The 20,667-nt window shown below is 47.0% G+C and overlaps 1 protein-coding gene across 15 annotated transcripts in view; it reads left to right on the top strand.

Moving 5' to 3' along the window:
* LOC102382623 (F-box/WD repeat-containing protein 1A-like) overlaps positions 1-20,667 on the top strand; it is an 85,955-nt gene that overhangs the window by 30,829 nt on the left and 34,459 nt on the right. For 13 of the 15 annotated variants that reach the window (XR_323537.2, XM_025201239.1, XM_006021266.2 and 10 more), the window contains one exon: positions 3,790-3,897. The exons of the other annotated variants lie outside the window; for them this stretch is intronic. Coding sequence is in view for 12 of the 13 variants with exons in the window: in XM_025201239.1 (XP_025057024.1) it covers positions 3,790-3,897 (108 nt within the window). In the remaining variant the exon portion in view is untranslated. The remainder of the gene's footprint in view (positions 1-3,789; positions 3,898-20,667) is intronic. 15 annotated transcript variants of the gene reach the window in all.

The following is a 20,667-nucleotide window of genomic DNA, read 5'->3' as shown; positions in this document are numbered from 1 at the left end:
AGATTGACACGGGTTCAGGAGAGGATTTTGTCGGTCTGTTTTCAAATAGGAAATGCCGAGGCCAGCCCCTTGTTTGTGGAGCTGTCAGAACAAAAGCGAGCGTTTGACATGCAGCGTGGTCGGTGGCTGGGGATGGGGAACGCTGAGATTTTCAGAGATCAGGCTGTAAATGAAGTTGTTCTGTTGGGTCACTCATCTGATTTACACACAAGCTGTTTCTATTGAAGCACCTGGGGCCTTTTGTTCGAGCTTGTGAATAAGCTGCTTTCAGTCACCAATTGTAATTTAGAGTCTCTGCTTCTTTGAAAAGATAGAAAGTAAGTACAGGAGTGACATTTCCCCCCACTGAGCGCACCTTTGGTCTTTTAAAGACAACAAATCTTGATTTTTAATTAATTTATGTATTTTTTAAATCAACATTGGATCTCTAGCAGCAATATAAATCTTGTTATGAACATGAGAGAAATCCTAGCTGACTGGTTCAAGAGCCAGGCGAGGAACCAGTTATTTTTTATTGTCTATTCTCTTTTGGGCTTGAAATGATATTAACCTACTAGGTTGCATAGGTAAGTAAGTAAATGTGGATTAGCTGCCAGGGCTCTATGAAATGGATGTCTAACATCCCCTTCCCTGGATAGCGTCAGCTTCAGAGGAGAGAAGGTAGGATTTCAGTGTCTTTTTTACAATGGAGAGAGTCCAGACTTTTCAAATCCATAGAAAACGAGGGTTGGAAGGGACTTCGTCTGGTCCAAGCAGGGCTTCCCCCACTAAACGTATGTGGCAGTGCAATATGGACCCCTTTTGCAACAGGAAGAAGTGTTTGCTTTCTGCTTCATGTGGTCAGATTTGGTTCCTGATGTCCATGGCAGTAGAGGACTATCTCGGGTCCCCTGACCCCCTTGTCCTTCCTGCCTAGTGCGGGGGGCTGGACCCGATGGTCAGGTGAGGTCCCTTCCAGCCCCTTACAGTCTGTGAATGTATGAACCTCTCATGCCGTGTTAGGAAAAATAAGGGGTTAAAGTATAGTTGGTCCAGGAAATGTATGAGAAGAATAGAGGTAGACAGAGCGAGCTGAGCAGTTGGGTATGCTGGCTAAGCAGCCTTCGGCTCTGTGCGATACTTGGACCCCTCTCTAATGGTGTGGTTTAAATCTCTAGAGCAGTGGTCTTCAACCTGTGGTCCACAGACCATGTCTAAGGGGTCCACGAAAGGTGACTACAATCAGTCAACAGGATGTCAATACCCATGCTTGCTGTTCAAAGGGGTCCGCACCTCCATTCAAAACTTTTTAAGGGTCCACACATGAAAAAAGTTGAAAACCACTGCTCTAGATAGTTGTATAAAATGCCCACTTCTCGGCTCCTCTACTCTGGGCTTCTTATAGTTTTTTTTTTTTTATTCCACTTAACAGGGCAGCTTACAGCGTCAACTGTACTAAGTGGGTTGGAGAGCAAGATGGAAACGTTTATCTTTGCTTTAGTGCCTTGGCACCATAGCTAATCTCCTCGTTCCTATGAGCACTTTGACCAAACGGATCCAGTGAATAGGGGACCCGGCCGAACACACGGGCTTAAACCGATTTAAATTAGCATATCAAAAACATGACAAATGCTTAAGCAAATATATGCCTTCCGCCCCTGTTGGTTTTTGAACTAGGGTTGCTCGGCTGCTATGGTGATAAGAGCTTTATAAATAGTTATAAAGTAGGGTTTTTTGCCTGGGGGAAGATAATTGGGATTTCGAGTTCTTTTGTGTGTGGGAGGGAAGCATTGTCTGCTAGGTTAGAGCAGCAGACGAGGAAGCGTGACTCAGGTTTCAGCTGCTTGCTGCAATACCCTGGCAATCATTCCCGCTTCATCTTGCCTATCAGGAGGGCTAATCTCTCTACCTGGCGTGGGGTTGGAGAGGTTTAACGTTGAAGGAGTAGTCAACTTCTCAGATCCGAGGCTTTGCGTGAAGAGAAGAGTTGATGAAACGGAGGTGAGATTACATTACAGTAACAGACGCTCCTCAAATGCAGGTGTTCACAGATGATGTGCTCTGGTGAATTTTTCAAATATGACTTATTTTTGGAGGAGGAGCATCGGTTGGAGCAATGTGTACTAGTGACGTGGACTAACAGTGCCTAACGGCAGTTTGGTTCAAGTGGTAGCAAATTGTGGACCAGATAAAAGCCATCTTCTTTCTGTCCATTCCAAGATTAACAAATCAGCAGGGCGCCCTGGGTGCCAAGAAGGCTACCGGCATCCTGGGTGCATTGGTAGGAGCAGTGCCCGCAGATGGAGGGCAGTGATCCTTCCCCTCCATTCGGCACTGGGGAGGCCACATCTGGAGTCCTGTGTCCAGCTGTGGGCCCTACTACAGAAAGGATGTGGACATGTTGGAGAGAGTCCAGCGGAGGGGAATGGAAATGGTTGTGGGCTGGAGGACAGGACTGGGGAAGGGATCTGGGCTGATCGAGTCTGCAGAAGAGAAGACGGAGGGGGATTGAATAGCAGCCTTCACCTCCCTGCAGGGGGGCTGCAAAGGGGATGGAGCTGGGTTGGTCTCAGTGGGGGCAGACGACAGGACAAGGAGCAATGGGCTCAAGCTGCAGCAAGGGAAGTTGAGATTGGATATTCGGAAAAACTTTCCCACTAGGAAGGTAGTAAAACACTGGAACAGATTACCCAGAGAGGTTATGGTCTCTCCTTCCTTGGAGGGTTTTAAGGCCTGGCTAGACAAAGCCTTGTCTGGGATGATGTAGTTGGGGTTGGTCCTGCTTGGAGCAGGGGTGTGGACTAGATGTGAGGTCCCTTCCACCCTCATTTTCTGTGATTAGCCCCATAACTCCCACATATTCAATTAAAGCTCAACTTGCAACTCCTCCCAAAGCAGCAGAAAAAGTGGCCCAAAACGCAGCTGCCATCTCATACCCATTCCAGCTGTCCCTTCCACTCGAATTTCCTTCCAGCCCCCTACCACTTAAAAAAGGCTTAATATGATGTGGGGGTGCAGACATGAATATAGTGGTTTGAGATTTCATGTAGCTAATCCGTCACATCCTACCATTTTCATAAATAGGTGCCCATTTAAAATGTATCAGCATTTCACCACCAGTAGCAGTTACAGCATCAAAAAATCGGGTAAGAACAAGTTGGCTGTCAGAGCACAGCCATATTTTTAACCTTGTCAGTACTTGCATTTTTGAACAACCGTGAGCAGTTGCTGCTGTTTTCCTTCTTTCAGTGGCCTGGCCCCTTTGGTGCATGAGATCCGTTTGGAAAGGTGAAGTCTGCTGTATTAACTACTTTGCAATTAGCAGCAGAACAAGTAGGAAGGCCGAACTCTTGCAAACTGCCTCTAGGCAACTACTGGCCTTCCTTGCCTTATCCCACCCTCTCGGGGACAGGAAACAAACCCGCCGCACCTTTGCTCTTTTCACCGGCACTCGACGTGCTATTCTTTTTCCTTGCAGAATCATTCGCTGTGACGCGTGTTAGGTGGAAACAAAAGAGGGCCGGTTAATTGGAAAGAAGTCCGTTTCTTTAATACACGCGCCCACGCTAATGCAAAATGTTGACTGACGGTCTCAGACCATCATGTCTTCCCCTCCCCTTTTTGCCACTGGCATCTCTAAACTCCCGTGCGGGGCCAGACGGATCAGGGATGTGTGTTTCTTGAGGATGTTTCAGCCTTTAAGGCCAGCTGCAGTTCTGGTGCTGCCGTTCAGCTAAGCCTTGAAAGATCCTGTAATCTGTGCCATCCTGTCTCATACAGTCCCATCTCATAGTTGTCCTTTCTCTGCAGTGCTCTATGCCCAGATCTCTGTGGCTGGGCTGCTCCAGCCTGGCGGACAGCATGCCCTCGCTGCGATGCCTGTATAACCCAGGGACTGGCGCACTCACAGCTTTCCAGGTACTTTCTGTCTCTCTTTTTCCTCTCTCCTGTGTGCGTGCGCGTGCACGTGTGTGTGTGTGTGTCTGCTTCTTGCTCTCTCTTGCTTGCTTATATCCATTTATTCTGCTCCGTACTGTGTGCTTTCCTCACGTCATTCAAAAGTCCTCCAGTAATTAACCTCATCTCATGTAGATTCTGAGCAGATCAGTCCAGAGGCATTTTCATTACATTGATTTAATATAATAATTTTGCCAAACTTGGCCAGATACCATCAACTGTGCCATTGGTCCTCAGGTGTACCAAAAGCATACCGCTGACATCCAGCAAGCATTCGTGGCAAACAGTGTGCATCGTCGCCTGTGATCCCAGCTTGTATTCAGCAATTGCATTAACTTTTCTGTCCGTATTTTCCTTACACAAGAAGATGGTGGTGGGGTGATGCGGTGCCATGAGAGCCAATGCCCTGCATTCATATATTTCGATTGGATTTGTTAGCAGTAACCCAGGAGCTTTCGTTATAGAAAATTAAAACACACATAAGTTAATAATAAGCCAAAAAAGCAAATTTATTTTGCTTTGTGCTCTGAAGGCTGCCAGATTCAGACTGAGCTGCCAAGGTCATTTAGTTCAGCCCCAGGGAACAGGGGACTGGACTAGACGACTCTTCCAGCCCTATAATCTTACAGCATGTTTCACCAGGCCGGTGGTGTTCAAGTGCGGCCTCAAATAACCAGTCTGTCTACTCAATTTTGGTTGCCTTTTATATGGGGTAAAGGACGATAGGCAGCCATTGGATTTTCAGGTCCCAGGCCATTCCAGTTTGCTGAGTTTTATGTAGATGCAAATGGAAAGGGAGTGCAGACTCGGGCACGGGGGGTTCACACTGGACTCCAAGAAAGCAGACAACTGATTTGGCCCAAGCCAGGGCCTTCAGGCAGCACATTGCAACTCAAGCCTCAGGGTTCACGGCGGCATGGATTATTTCAGGGTCAACTCTAGAGCCGAGAGGCCGGCGTCTTCAGGTTGGTGGTAGCCAGCAGGGCTTTTCGGCAACATGGCTTGATGGTCCAGGGTCAGTGACTGACCCCGAACCTCTCAGAAATCCTGAAATGTTTTTGACTCGTCGCTCTACCTCTCCAGAAGCCGTGTGCAAGACATTTGTGTCTTATTTTGGGTCTGGTTTCCTGCTTCCAGGACTGGCAGGATGAGGAAGTGCTGTGGAAGCAATGTTCTCAGTCCCAGCGGAGGCTTAAGTGTCTTGCATCATTTAGCAGCAGCCCTTCCAGCTGACCTAGCACTAGCACCGATGGACTCTGGAAGGTGTCCTGTCAGTCCTTCTTGGCTAAGCAACCTCCTTGCAGCGCTTTCAGGAGGGGAGGGGAGAGGACTTTCTATCGAGGAGAGCTCGAGAGCAGAGCTGGATGTAGCATCCTACTCATCCTCCTGGTTTGCACACTTGAAGTGAATCAGGTGGGCCTCATTTTTGGGCTGTCCGCTGATAAAAGAATTTCAAGCTTCTTAAACTGGTTTAAGAGAATAGTTTGTGCAAAGCAAAGGAGTTAGCCCACCTGCTCCTCTCTTCCTGCTTCCTGTTGTTTTTGATGGCATTTATATTTCCTTGTTTCTGTTAAAAAAGAAAGAAAGAAAAAAGCCCTACCTTTTCCATAGAAGAAGGGTGTTTGTACCTGAAAGCTTGCAAAGACCAATTTCCCCAACTATTTAGCTGGTCTAATAAAACATACCGCATTTATCCAAAGAACCTCGCGTGCCTACCTTTTACGTAGTACTCCTCATCTCAGCAAGTCTCATGCTATCGGTCTCCAAAAGCTATAGGTCTCCCAGTCAGTTTTGAATAGACCCTGCCCCTTATTAGCTCTTTAGGTCTGGTGAGATCTATCCCTCGGCACCTCTGCCTGCCGTCTCTTCTGTTGCCGTCATCTTAGAGAGAATTTTTCTGCACAATTTTCAGCGTAACATTGGAGACCTGCTTTTGAAGCCCAGCATTTTCTCACATTAAGTTAATTTTTTTTTCCTCTAGCAAGCTTCAAGTAACTGGAGAAGAATATCAATGTTCTTTGCTCATGGCAAGAGGGAAGGTGCCATCTGGAAGGCCACTTAGTCACTGCTGAATTTGTCTAGTTATTTACATGCTTACCTTGAGATGCTCAGACAGAAATGATGAAACAGGAGCTTCCTGTCAGCTAAAAGCCTGCTGACGCCTCGTGGGAAACGTTGGCAAATAGTCGATTTAGAGACAGTTCTGTTGATCTGTCAGATAACTTCCATGTTTCTCTTTTCTGTGTGTTTATTACCAAGGATGGACGTGGGAAATCAGGAACGGAGAGTTCCTTAATTCCCTTTGTGGCATCACAGCAGTTGCAATGTCGGAGCGGGAGGTCTGATTTAAGGTGGGGGGAATAAACAGTAGGATTAATATATTTCTCCAGTGCCTTTAAATCTCAGAAGATCCTCAAGTGCTTTGCTTACGCCACGGAAAGGCAGGTCATCTTTGAGGGAGGCCTGCAGCTGAATGACAGCGTTTGCGGGTAAGGAATGAGAAGGAAATTTTAGCAATGGAAAAAGAGCCAATGTCCTACTCTTTCCTTCAGGCTCCTAGTTCCGTGGAGCCTGTATTGTCCATGCAGAGCAAGCCAGGATCCCAAGTCTTCCCAGGTGTTATCCTCCAGTGCAACAGAGAAATCATATTTGCAGAATAAAAATTGTTGTGAGCAGAATTCTGTGAAAAAAGATCTCTTGAAAGTTTTTGTACACACTGGTAGGTATTAATGCCTTTGCATCCTGACTTAAAATTAAACTCAGTATAAAACCAGCCATCCTATCAAAATGCTGTGTGTTTACAAGATTCAAGGTTACAAGAGTTAAATAGGCCAAAGGCTGAATATGCCAAGCATTATTCTATTGAATATTTCCCCAAAATAACTGTATAAAAGATATTTAGTAATGAGGTTCCCCGTTCTTAGCAGTGAAGATTTGTAGAGTTCAAAATATTTGTGAGGCATTGTTGTTCCCAGTGTACAGATGAGCAGAGAGAGAAGCAGCACGTTTCAAGAAATTGCCTGAGGTCACACAGCAAGTTTGTGGGGGAGAGTGCTCCTGCCCATTTGTTGCGTTGTTCGACTCTTCCACAAGCAGGGCTAGGATTCAGAGAGACCTGGACACGCTGGAGGACCGGGCCAAAAGAAATCCCGTGAGGTTCAACAAGGACAAGTGCAAAGTGCTGCACTGAGGAGGGAGCGATCCCCTGCACCGGTGCAGGCTGGGGGTGACGGGCTGGGCAGCAGCTCTGCAGAAAAGGACCTGGGAGGGCAGGGGACAAGAAGCTGAACAGGAGCCAGCAGTGTGCCCTTGGTGCCAAGAAGGCTACCGGCATCCCGGGCTGCATGGGTAGGAGCGGTGCCCACAGATGAAGGGCAGTGATCCTTCCCCTCTGTTCAGCAATGGGGAGGGCACATCTGGAGTCCTGTGTCCAGCTGTGGCCCCCACGACAGAAAGGATGTGGACATGTTGGAGAGAGTCCAGCGGAGGGCAATGGAAATGGTTGTGGGGCTGGGGGACAGGACTGGTGAGGAGAGGCTGAGGGACCTGGGCTGATCGAGTCTGGAGAAGAGAAGACCGAGGAGGATTGAATAGCAGCCTTCACCTCCCTGCAGGGGGGCTGCAAAGAGGATGGAGCTGGGCCATTCTTGGTGGGGGCAGATGGCAGGACAAGAAGCAATGGGCTCAAGCTGCAGCAAGGGAAGTTGAGGTTGGATATTAGGAAAAACTTTCTCACGAGGAGGGTGGTGAAGCACTGTAGCAGATTACCCAGAAAGGTGGTGGATTCTTCCATCCTTTGAGGTGTTTAAGACCCAGCTAGACAAAGCTTTGGTCTGTCAAATAACAGACAAATTAGAGGATTGGATCAATGATGTAGTTGGGGCTGGGGCTGGTCCTGGTTTGAGCAGGGGGTTGGACTAGATGTTACCTGAGCTCCCGTCACACCCTCATTTTCTATGATTGTGAAGGTTGCATCATGTCCAGGCAGTGGGGTACCATGGGCCAGGCCTGTGACCAGGCACCTGATGCAATTTGGGAAGCTCCCCAGAATGCTCCTTATGTAGAGTTTATATTTTGGTTGCATACCCTGGTATAGAGTTTTGCATACTCTTAAGGAGAGTTTAGATGATAGTTGTCTGGGCTGGCTTGCACAGGGCTGGCCCTGTCTCAGGCAGGGGTTGGGCTAGATGTGACCTCCGCAGGTCCCTGCCCGCCTCGCTCCTGCATGACTCCCCAGCGCGTCTCTGTCGAGACCCCAAACCGTTATCCTGGGGCTGCCCACGAGAACAAAGGCCAGGGTTGGTTTGCTTGCGGTGGAGTCTGCAGTCACCTGGCGGGCGAGAGAGGGTTGAGATTTGTATATACCTTTGTCTAAAGGTTTTGCAGAGTACTCTCTAAATTCCCACAATCTGCTGTAATCGAGGCATTTGGATGAAATACTTGATCATGAGCAAGGCACCAGGGTCGATCATCTCTGCTTATGGAGGTGGCCTTGATCTACTTGGTTTTCCTCAAATTGAACATGGCCTCTATTCTCCTGACAGCTTTGCTTGGGCAAAGCCTGAGAATCCTTCAACTGAAGTAAATGAGAGGAATTTTTATAAGGTTGCCGGGCCTGGTGGAAGGTAGGGCGGCTGGACTGATCTGCATTGCACCTTCTCTTTGCACCAAAGCCATTTTTTGGAGGAGGGTGGGAGACAAAGCTAGGGTCATTTGGAGGCAGTCGAATCATGCAGAGGCAACAGCCTGTTACAGCCAGGCAGCAAAGCAGCAGGCTTCCTTTCCAGCTGACTAGTTTGCCATTTCTTTGCACCGTGATAACCAACATGGAGGTTGATGCAGCTTGAAAGAATGGGTTTTGCAAGGCGTGGGGCCAGTAGCTCATCCCCAAATTCTGCTTCCTTCATAAACTTCATAGTGAGCTTCCTCTTGTTTATTCATGCGTCTTGTTTGAGAAGTCGACTTTTTTTTCGGCGCTGAAGAATACAGCGCATTTCCAAATGAGAGTAATAATTGCATTATTGATGGACCGAAGGTAAGTGACCCAGAGAAAGCAAGCTGTGCGTGCTCCGCAGTCACCGTGCTGCATGCACAAGTTTGTGGCGGTTCGCCTTAAAGCCCGGTTATTAGCACGGCTCGGTTTTACATCTAATCGGAGGGGAAGCATATCGTCCAGTCAAAAGATCCCATCAGCACGGAGGTATTATTGCACTTGACCAAAGCCTGCTTTGTATTCCCTGCTCTGGTTCTTTCCCAGTCGCCCCGCGAAATGTGTCTGAAGGCTATTTACAGCGCGATTCGAAACCTGCATCATAATTTTGATGCCTAACAGCTAGAGTCGGTGGCTCCGGCACCCCCCGGCCAGCGGCAGGCTCTCCCCCGTTTATGAATGTAGTTAGGTGGCCCCCAACTGTTTACAAGACAGCAGAGGTGAGCGCTTTGATTGACAAGTCAGAAATGCATTAGATCATTCCCTCTGCCAGTCTCTGGTTCACGCTGTTAAAAATGTCAGCCTCTCCAAGTTTGAATGGCAGCCCGAGGGCCTCAGAAGCTTTTTGTTTTCTGAGATGGAAACACAAATTGGATGTGTGCCTGAGCGCTTCATCCTGGGCTGTAATTTCATCTTTTAGCTAAGAACCACAAGGTACATGAGCAAAGCACCCTGTAAACAATAATACCGGGGAAAAAAATAAACAAGGTCGTGTTTCTGGTACGTTGATCCACCGGTGTCCTGACCTCTATCACGTTGAACATCTCCACTCTGATTGCTGTTCCCTTTGGCATTACAATGAGAGGGAGAGAGACTGACATAGGAGGCAAAGATTTAAAGTTGCAGTGTTGTTGCACATTTCTTGTATTGGCTATGAAATATTGAGCTGCCACGGTGTGGCACTTGTGTTTTTTAAGCAAAGTTTCTTATCGAGATGCTCGGGTCCGCTCTGCCAGCTTCCTTTCCTCTCACCGTCTCACTGGTGAGGTTGGAAATCGGTACCGGTTACATGCAGAAAAGGGGATCAGGAAGATGACAGATACGCAACCCAATTAACCAGTTAACTTCCTCATTTAAACACAGCTGGGGGGGGCGGAGTTGGACTTTCAGGAGTCTAATTGTACCCAGGGCGAGAGGAGCACTTGATCTGCTTGCACCGTGTACCTGCAGTGATGGGCTCTGGGAAATGGGTGCGGTGCTACAGTGCAGCGCATGCAACCGGGTTGTACAAAATCTACCTCTTGCTCTGTAACCAATGACCTTGACATCCTGGCCGGTTGATTAGCTGCTCTAATTGGTGCCCCATGGTCTTTCAATACTGAGGAGCCTATCACAGGATCCAGGCCCCGCCACACAACTACGCTGCAGGATGTCCTCTTTCGTTTCAGGTGGGCTTGCAAAGACCCACCTTGCAAACCTGACCCCAGATGAGCCAAGTGGTGGGTTCGGGGGTTTTGTTACTGCTGCCGGAGGGGGATTTGCAATTCAGGCGCTGGAAGCCAGTAGGGTTTTTGGCTTTGCTTCGGCATCTGACGTTTGCCAGCTTTGCAAATCAGTCTTCCGACCTAAGTACCGAAACGAGGGAGGCAATAGCTGTTCTAGGAGCAAATGCTTCCACCCCTCAGCTGTTTGCCACCACGGATAACAAATGGGATCGCTAATGAAAATGCGCATTGTAACAGGAAAGCTTCCACGACTTCAACTCCGCACTAATGATCTTGTTACTGTATAGCAACCGGCACCCTTCCTGGTAAGCCGAGGGGGTGAGGTCTGTCGTTCTACCAGCATTGGTTGGTTGATTGGTTAAAAATGATGCCAGGCAAGCGCGGGTTTCTCCTCTCCCCGTTAGAAGTCAGAAAGGTGTGTAAAGCTATTTTGACAAATGGCATATGTAGCGCCACGCCGAAGGGATACAGGTATTTTTAAATTTAGCTCTGGTTCCTGAGGATTGCGAACATCTGCTAAGAGGTATTGTAGAGCTCCACAATGCACTAATTGAATTACTCTTTTCTGGAGTTGCAGACTGCACTAATTGAATTAGAATCAGCGTGTGCGTGTGCGTGCGCGCACGCGCATGTGTGTGTGCGTGTGAGAGGGAGAGAAATGTGTGTGCGCGTGTTGCAGTGTGTGGAGCCAGAAGCCTTTGGGATGGAGGAGGTAATGGGAGCCGCGGCGGATCATGCGTACTGTGCTGCTATCTAATGGCTTTTTGTGGAACTGCAGGGTCTCCTGGGAAGAGAGAACATTTTAATCCTTGGCATGACCTAGGGCTAAGCTCATCTCGCTTAATTCAGATGGTCCCAGGCCATTTTTCAAAGCTTTAAATAATGGCAAGAAGAAAGTTTGGCGTGTTCGCCTGAATTTCTAGTAAGCAGGGGTTTCCCCCCCCCTCCTTTTTTTTTTTTTTAAGAAAGCTTTTAAATATAATTTTTAAATGGAAATGCACAGGTGAATTTCCAAGTGCTTGAGCCCAGATCTCACATTCGTCTTTCTGCTTTGTCTTTAGAGGCAACTCTAATGCCTCATAACCGGAAGAGTGTGATTAAGCATACAACATCAGCGCCTCCCGTTAAATGTTAATATCTGCCTCTCTCCCTCTTCCTCGTGAAGTTAGCACTGCGCCAGCCGATTGTAAATCACTGGGCTTGGCTATAATTTTGTATTTGAACAACTCCATGGAAAGTGCTTCAAACGTAGCCGGTTGCACGAGATCAGGTTCTACAAATCTCTGCTGAACAGGCAAAGAGTTAAAGGATGTAATTTTACCACAAACCTGGGAAAGTTGTGAAGCACTCAGATGTGCAATAAATCTTTATCATCCGGCCTTTTAAGTCAATGTTAGTCACAACTCAGCGATTCCTGTAAAACTGATATCATGCGTACGTAATTCCAGGGAAGTTGAAATGCAAACACATTTCAGAGAACAGAACAGGAGCAGCCCTGTTGCAAAGCAGGACTTTAACTAGGCACGCAGGCCATTTAAATGCGCTTGCCAAATCCTAAAAAATCAAGAGGTCAGAGAGAGACTCATTAAGTCCTGGTTTTTGAGAATTACTCTTCTATTGAGAAGTTATGTCCTGCAGTGTACAGCCATTTCCCATTTTATGTGCGTAAATAATCGAATGCTCCATTCTGCGGGCTTTGGAGAGCTAGACGCCGTTTGCAGCAGGTCCTCACTAATTTCCAGTGTAATATTGCTGACTGATCTTTCTCTAGTCTAATAGCAGAGGCTGTGCTATAGTGAGGGCTCGTTGTTAAGACTTGATGGCTTTGCAGAACATAATGAAGTAATTTATTATGATGCTGCATAATATAACTAAAACTAAACTACGTGTCAGAGGGAACAAGCAACCCGGTCGTTTTCTGTGGCATCTATTCACCTTCTGCCGCTCTACGAGGATCTGCAATGGGCCTTCCTTTCAAAGAGCAGTATAAAGCCAGTCGAAACAATTTGGTAGACTGATATTTTGATGTAAAGATTTTTTTGGAGGAGACGTGTGAGCCAGTGCCATCGCTGGAAGTCTGTCTCCTTTATTCAGATTTGTAGTCGCTTTCCTTTAGAGCGGTCTCCGATGGTCAGCCTTCTTGGGTTCTCTTCCAAATAGTCCAGCAAACTGTTTCCAGGAGGCATTGCCAATCAAGCGTTCAAGTAATTCATTGCAGGCAGAATGCCGCTGCCCAAATGTTGCAATTGGGGTGCATATTTATTTTTTAAACATTTGCCAGTGTCGTTTGGCACCGTTGTCAAATGTTCGGTGACGGCATCCCTACGCACCTCGGTCAACAGCCAGCCATATGCACGCAGCTTTGTAGAACAGAGCCTGTGGCATGCGTCTCCAGATATACAGCCGCCTCCCGAAAAACCTGACCGAGAAACACTCGAGTCCAGCCAAAAAAGAAGCCAAGAAACCTGCAAACACTTTTGATTTCTGCAGTTACTTATTGAATGATTTGCATTCCCTTAGCATTCGGATTAATTAAGTCCTGCAGCGTATATTTACAGCGTTTTACAGAAGCAGGACGTTGGATGCCGTGGGCCACTTGCTTAGATGGTCCTGCTTTGAGCCGGCGGGGGGCGTGGACTAGATGACCTCCTGAGGTCCTTTCCAACCCAAATTTTCTATGATTCTTACTCTATGGCGGGTTCAGGGATGTTGTCTTGTGTTGTCTTGGGGTTGACTGTGGAGTTTTGCCAAGAGGTTAGACAATGGATTTGCATGGGATGATCCTGCCTCAGGCAAGGGGTTGGACTAGAACAGGGCGTCCCGAACTGGCACGTGTACCCCTACACAGGAGAAATTGTGTAATGGCGGATTTAATTTTCATTCTAATAATAATTGGCATTTAAGGGAGGAGTTAAAACGTAAAACATATACTGGTGGGGTGCTCAGGCAGCTGGTAAATGTGCAAGGGGATACGCAATAAGAAAAAGTTGGGGAACCTCTGGACTAGATGACCCATGGAGGTCCTTTCCAACCTGACTTCTCCGTGACTCTTGATTCGGCGAGGTAGGTGATGCATGCTAGCACTTGCTACGCTCGCAACACAGTCCGTTGTCAAATGCTACAAAAAACAACACCCTGATGGTTCGGATTGTTTTTAATAAAAAATTTGCAGTGTGAAAACCCCTGCTAGCAGCACCTCTTGCTGCCAGGGCCAAGAATCGTAGGTGGCTTTACTGAGCTGTCTTTACGTGGCGTAGGAGTAGGCTCGGCGCAGCTTTAAGAAGCTGTTAGTGGAAGAGCCTCCATTCCATGCAGTGTACAGTGTGCTCTTTAAAACAATCTATTTCTAGGACCTAAATTGTCCTGGGACCAGCTCTTGATATAAAAATTCATAGAAACCTGTTTTTCAGAGTGTGGTAACTTCTTGCCATAGTGCTGTAGTGTTAGAATTCACATTGGCCAGGTTGTTCTGTAAATTAAACAGTGACAGCTCCCCTCGGGGGAACAGCCAATGTATTTATGATGATGTGCTGATTACACAAAATACACTGCAAGCAGAAAACAGCTGCAGAGAACAAACCTCTTAAAAGAATACAATTACAAATAGCACCCTCAGTATTTCTAGTGGTGAGAGTAAAATACAGCATGCTAATGCCGCTTTGCTAGCCTGCTTCCAAAGAAGAAAGGGGATAGATGAAGCAAAGAAGCTAAAGTGTGGTTGAATGCACTTGCAGTGCCAGTACAGAATGGCATGTAATCTGTTCCTGAAGGTGAGGGGCAAGAACACACCGCAGGCATTGTCTCTGCTAAACTTCCTTCCTTCAAATTTCCTACCATTGCAGCACCAGCTGCATTGGCACGTAGGCGCATTTGGGTAACCTAGTGTTTTAACCACGCAACCCTCTTCCAAGCAGATCTAGATGACCTCGCGGTAGAAAAGACTCATGGATGGTCTACTTGAGTGGTCTAACCATTGCCAACAGCAGTGGAGCTGTGACCACACGAAATTGTCCAAAAATGGGTCTTCATCTAAAAGCAAGACTGACTCCTACTATGTACGGCCAACTGCTTGTTTTGAAGGCTTGCACCCAAGACCGCAGTGGACATCTCCCCGTATGCAGCACGCCAAGGTCCTTGCATCGGAGAGTTTACCATTGCAGTATCGATGCGGTGCAACAAAGCGTGCAGAAAAACAGAATGGGGAAAGGAGACAGAGGTCAGATTTTCAATACTCGGCCCAGAGAGCCGGGGCAGGAACAGAGGGAAGGGGCAGTGGTGCATTGTCCGCTCGGAGGGGGAACAAAGGATGGGAGTAGGAGGAGGTGTTATGCCTCCGACGGGAAGTTGCCTAAGGACTGGTGTAGGATCATGTGGTCTGGGGAGACTTAGCATGCCATGGCTATAGCAGTTCCCAGCACCACTAAGGCCTCCGTGTAAGTGGGCTTTTAGTAATATGATCGTTAACGTTTGACTTAATGGCGAGATTGAGGTTTCTGTAGGAGACCTCAGGGGCCAGAGGTGTCCTTCCCGCCCATGTGGGTTCATCATGTACAGGGCAGGTAGGAGCTACATATAAGACTGCAAAATCTCCCTTGCTTGACGGCATCCTAGTGTCACTTTTGGACTGGCCTCTGTACAGTACGTGTCTGTGCCCAGGCAGAGTCTTCTGTGTAGACCCCTGGAAACCGTGTTGAGCTTCCGATGTATAAATCTGGTTTTACAGCCAGCACCAGCAGTCTTTCTGTCCGTCTGCCTTTTGGGCTTTTTTTTTTTAATTGTTGTTATTTTTTTTTTAAATCACTTTTAAGCCTCTTTCCATTGTCCTGCTCTGCTGACATCTATCCCATGTGGCAAAAAGGAGTTTTGTATAATCTCCCTGCTTTAATCAATAGAATAATTGATAAACCAGATAAGATTTAAACTGATTACCTCCCGAGTAGAATCCCCCAGGGTCCCTGGACTCTCTTAATTTTGACATGTGTGTTGTGTACCCCGCGGATGAAGTGCAGTGTGAATTATCTGTTTTTATTTGCTTAATGACGGGGAGGGTGTTAAAGTCAAATGTTTAATTAACCCAGCAATGGGCTGCGCTGTCACTTACACACGCATCCAGCTGATTGAGATATCTCACCGAGAATACTGAATAGGAATGATAATGTGGCACTGAGACGGAAGATTGCTTTTTCAATCCATTTGCTGGGTCACTGCTTTGAATGTCTTATTGGATGAAAGGCATTCAGCCTGGAAAAAAAAAATCAGCATTTAAGTACATTTTGTTTCCCTGGCCCCCTCTCCACCAAGAAGTTAACTAAAGCAGATATGTTGTAGGTTTAATAACTCATTTGTGTCCTAGGAAAAGGCTGTGAAGAGTGGGGCTTGAGCGCTTGTGGTCTAGAGCTGTAGCATTTCCTACAGAAACAAAATTTTACTAGCCCGGAGGTATCTGAATGTGAGCTCTTACAGACACACACCTCTTTACCCTTCGTTCTCTCATTGCTTGATTACCCACTTCGTTTTATAGTCACCCTCGTGCTAGCAACTCTTCATCCCCAGTCCGGGGGGCAGGATAGGCAGTCACCTCTTTGAAGCCCCCCACCCACTTCAAAAAATCCTGCCTTGAAGTTGTTGGGTTTCTTTTTTATTTTTTTAGCAGAATCTAATGATAGGGGTAATTTAAAGCGTTTTAGGGGTTGTTTCATTATCCCGTGCGTATTGTGTTGAGCCAGACAATCGGAACAACCTAGGGGTTTTGTGTGGCAGCTATTGTTAAGAAGCAGTGGTACTGCCTAGCCAGATGTTACGTACTCCAGCCCTAGCTCAGCACCCTCATTTGCTATTCTTTTATTAGACGGGGAGGGAGGGAGGGAGGGGAGGAGAGCTTGCCTGCTGCCTTTGATAAAAGATTGGGGAGCATTTACACACGTGCATCCTTGCCGGCTCGTAATGAGTTTGTCCTTGATCGCGCGCGGACATGAATACATGATGTATTAGAAGTTAGCAAAGTCTGACCTACAGCCAAAGGATAGCTGACGTCCCGTCCATTAATCATATCAAATAGAGCTGATTGCTGTCTGGGCAGCAATAGGGAAAAAACCCATGCATTTAGAGTAGTAAAGCAGTGCTTCCTATGTTGAGGAAGGAGCATGGCCCTGTGGGTAGAGTCCAGCGGTTCTGTGCATTAGCTTATTCGGTGACTAGGCAGATCCCTTTGGTTCGAGGGGTCAGGAAGAACAAACAGCAAAGAATAGGAAGAAGCAGCCTGGGCAAGGGCTGGAGCGATAAAGCCTTTGAGGTGAAGAAGTACGTGTTAAGGTTTGGAGCTAGGAAGCCAGCCAGAGGACCTGGAGAAGTGGGGAGAGCTGGAAGTGGGGAAACGAAGCCCAAGGAGGTTGAAGGAGTGAAGGCAGGGGAGGCGGTGGATAAGGGGTTCGGTAGCGGGGCTCGGGGTTGGAGCGTGCCTCCCTGCGAGGGATCGCTGAACGGAGGTGGAAAATAGTGCTTCACAAAAGGCCGTGGATTCTACAGAGAAACTAGCCAACCTTACAGTCCATTTATCAGAGTGCTTTCAGTTCCCAAGCAGATGAAGCCATAATAAATATTGAGCAAAGAAAGTTAATCTGTATCTAGAGAATTTTAATAAATAAAAAGTTTTAAAAAACCTCTCCCCGGACCTGTTGGCTCTTGCTAACTCTTGTTAGTACTAGAAATATGTTTTTGACAATTCTTTGGGATGTTAGCTTATGTTCACAACCTGTAATAGCTGACTTGGTGCTATTTTTTTTCTCCATATGTGGGAAAAAATCAAGAAAACAGCTGGTTCTAGGATATATCAGCACAGATAAAAGCTTTGGTTTCTCCAAAAAAACAAGCAAAATGAAAGGGACTAATCCTAACCTTGGTATTTCCGCATGCTGAAGTGAAGTGTTCAAAATGAATTTTTGTGTTCCTCAAATGAAGGAATGCGGCAAAGCGAACCGGCAAGGAACACAGCCGGATGATTTTCTTCCCTTTTGAAGTGTTTCTGTTCCATCCCAATTTGCCTCCACGGTTTGCGTGTCACAACATTTCCCGTTCTTAAGGGTGAATTAACTTACCCTTGGTAAGTTGGTGGTGGGAGATGGAACAAGCGTTTGAAAGATCAGAGGAATTGTTAAGGTTGTCTCTGAGACTGGAAAAAGTAGTTTGAAGGGGTGGAACGAAGCACAGGAGGGAGATGGACGCAAGCACGGGCAGATCGCGTGGTTCAGGACTACTCCCAGGGCCTGTCCTAGCTGAGTACCATTGTCTGATGCTCAGAAGTTTACCCAGCATAGTAGCTAGGGTGTATTTAATCGATTGTCCTCTGTATGCTTGGGAATATAGGTGTTTCAGATCCCTGGAAAATGGAGATTTGCCTTGAGGTGCTGCCAGATAGCTGAAGCACAAAACGTGGGGCACGTCTACATGTTCGGTAATGCGCATTAAATCTAGTACCTCCACTGTGGGATATGAGAAGAAGATGCATTAGTCTATTTTAATGCACAAGAGCACAGTTTTTTGTGACACTTCAACGTGCATTAAAATAGGCTAATGCGCATTAAAGTGCACATGTAGACATGCCTGTGGGCTGCAGCATTGCACAGTGCCTGCAAAGGTGGAGATTGACTTGATTATTTAGGAGAGAAATGCCAAAACAGTCGTGTGTGTGCATGGACACACACGTATCCCTACGCATACAGGCGCACACAAATAAAATACAACCCCAGTCCTCAGGCTTTCTGTCGCTCAAGCCCTGTTATGAGGAATGGGGAAGTAGCACTGCCTAATGCAGATGTCTGAGAGTTACAAAAATAACCAGATGTCCTGATTAGCAGAAGCAAATGTTCTCCCGTTAATCCACGTGAAATCATATTCAAAGGCTCTCCGGATTGTGTAAATAAGGCACCGACAAAAATTGGAATATAAAGGGCCATCGGCCAACTAGCTTGCAAGGCTTGAAAGCTTGAATATTAAAAACAAATTTACCACTGTTGACTCTCTTAAATTCATAGAACAGAAGTGTTAAGCAGGGCTGCTTCCCGGGGAACGGGGAAAGGCTGTTCTCATTAGCCATATTTTCACTCGCTCTCTTCTGAGAAATTCCTAGTTAAGCAGAGCTAGCTTTTTTGAAATTCCCCTGCATGGAGCGTTTCCACCACCTGGCTTCCGGTTTGTTCTGATGCAAAAGCCACAACTTTATACTGTTGGAAAGATCTGTTTATTCATCATATCTTTTATTAATGTTTGTACCAGCTTTTAAAGATGTAAGTATTAAATTGAATTCACTATTCCCCCGGTAACGTTAAGACTTCCCACCGCTTTACCTTAATCTTTCTAGTAAATTAATAACTGATGAATGAAAAGAATCAGCTTAGTATGAAAATTTGTCTTAATTTTCCACAGTTCTGCTGCCACGTCGCAGCGTTCGGGGTAGACACACGTTCTGCTCTGACTATATTAGCTTTGTCACACAGCGAGGAAAACGCAGAGAATCTCCTTCGCTGCATGCGAGGCGTTAGGACTGTATTAAATTCCAAGAGATCTCGTCGTTCTGGAGGTGCAGCATGTACTAGGGCAGTTTCAGGTTGAAATTTAATATATTTACGTATACATGATCTTGCGTGTGTGCGTGCGCACACATGCACTATCCCACCCTTATTTGTAAGCTTGCTTAAACCTCCAATTTTAAGAATTATTGGGAATTGTGGTTGCTTCTGCCTGGCCCTGTAGCCCTGGATCCGGCCCCACTGTGCTAGGCACTGCACAGACTCTTTAAAAACAAAATCCAGGAAGTTTCACTCATCTGATCTGGGTTCTTGTTTGCGCCGCGGGCCTGCGATCCAAGAACGTGCCGTCACCTCCTGCTCTACATGGGCTCATATATCTAAGAAGCATTCAGTGGGCACGTCTATACACTCACTTTAATGTGCATTAGCCTAGTTTAATGCTTATTAAAGTGTCACTAAAAAAGCTGTGCTCTTTAGTTAATGCACATTAAAATAAGCTGATGTGCATTTTCTTAGTACCTCACAATGGAGATACTAGATTTAATGTGCATTAACTAAAGCCCTGGGTGTGTAGATGCACCCAGTAAGTAGAAATGCCACCCTCACCTGTTTGTGATCCCCTGTATCATTGATTAGAAAAGGCATCAAATCCCTCTGCCCCCTTCTCTACTCTTTTTTTCCTTCGTGTCCATGATCCAACACACACCCTTTGCAAAAATACCAGTTAGCCTGGGACTTGCAGGAGCTCGGAAATGGTCTCATCCTTCAGCCTGTGCTGAAGTCTCTCCTTGTGCCTCGATGCTGCGATTGATGGCGGTCTTTCCAAACCTCTCGTTGCAGCTAATGCTCAGAGCTGCTGGTGCCAAACAGGGTTGGGGTGGCCGTCCGCTCCTCCGCCTTTCATTGTCGTGGGGCTCCCCGCGCGTTACAGCTGTCGCTTTTGTTTTATCTACCGAGCACGTTGAGTATTGCTTTCAAACCTGCCCTTTTCACACTTGTTTTTCTCCAACCAGCCCAGTCCATCTCAAAGATAGGTGTTGGATAGTGCAATGACTACTCAAATAGCAGGAATCGGAAGGGATTGCCTCTCTCAGGGAGGAGGAAAGAGGTTGCCTTGAAATGGTTAAAATGGACTCGGAGCCCATAATTTTTAACTAAAATATTGCTTTCACGCTGACACGGGCTATGCCAGGTTTCATCCTAGCACTGTTTGAAATGGCTGAGATATTTATAAAGTGACAGACTGCATTTATAAAATCAGGATGCCGGCAGTCCCATAACGATAACAGTGCTCTTGGACTCATCTATCACTTACAAAGGTTATTGGAAAGGGAACGTTGGGCCTTCGCTGTACTCCAGCGCTAGACTGGCATTTATTCTCCTCTTCCCCCTCCCCCTTTCAACCATGCTCTGGCTGAGAGAGGCACAGAATAATTCAGGGTGCTTTTTCCATCCTTTCCACTCTGCTCTGCCGTCGCCCATGGCCTGACCCAGACCGGGGGAAATTCTGCTTTCTGGCATCTTGGGACCACCGAAAGCCGGATGGGACATATAAAACTTCTTGTCTCTTGGCAGGCCGCTGGCCTGCGATGGAAGAGAGCGTTGTGTGCTGGCTGGCACATTTAACCCGCAGCTGGATGGGTACACGGGCCTTCTGCTTCATGATATCAGTCTGCAGACAGATTGCTGAGACACTTTATCTGCTGCCTCTTGGCTCCTCCGGTCTTCCCCGCACTGCACCGGGGGTGACGTACCGTTCAGTGGAGGGCAC

The sequence above is a fragment of the Alligator sinensis genome, unplaced genomic scaffold (assembly GCF_000455745.1).
Source record: "Alligator sinensis unplaced genomic scaffold, ASM45574v1 scaffold61_1, whole genome shotgun sequence".
Lineage (NCBI taxonomy): Eukaryota > Metazoa > Chordata > Crocodylia > Alligatoridae > Alligator > Alligator sinensis.
This window is presented reverse-complemented; position numbering and strand designations above follow the sequence as displayed.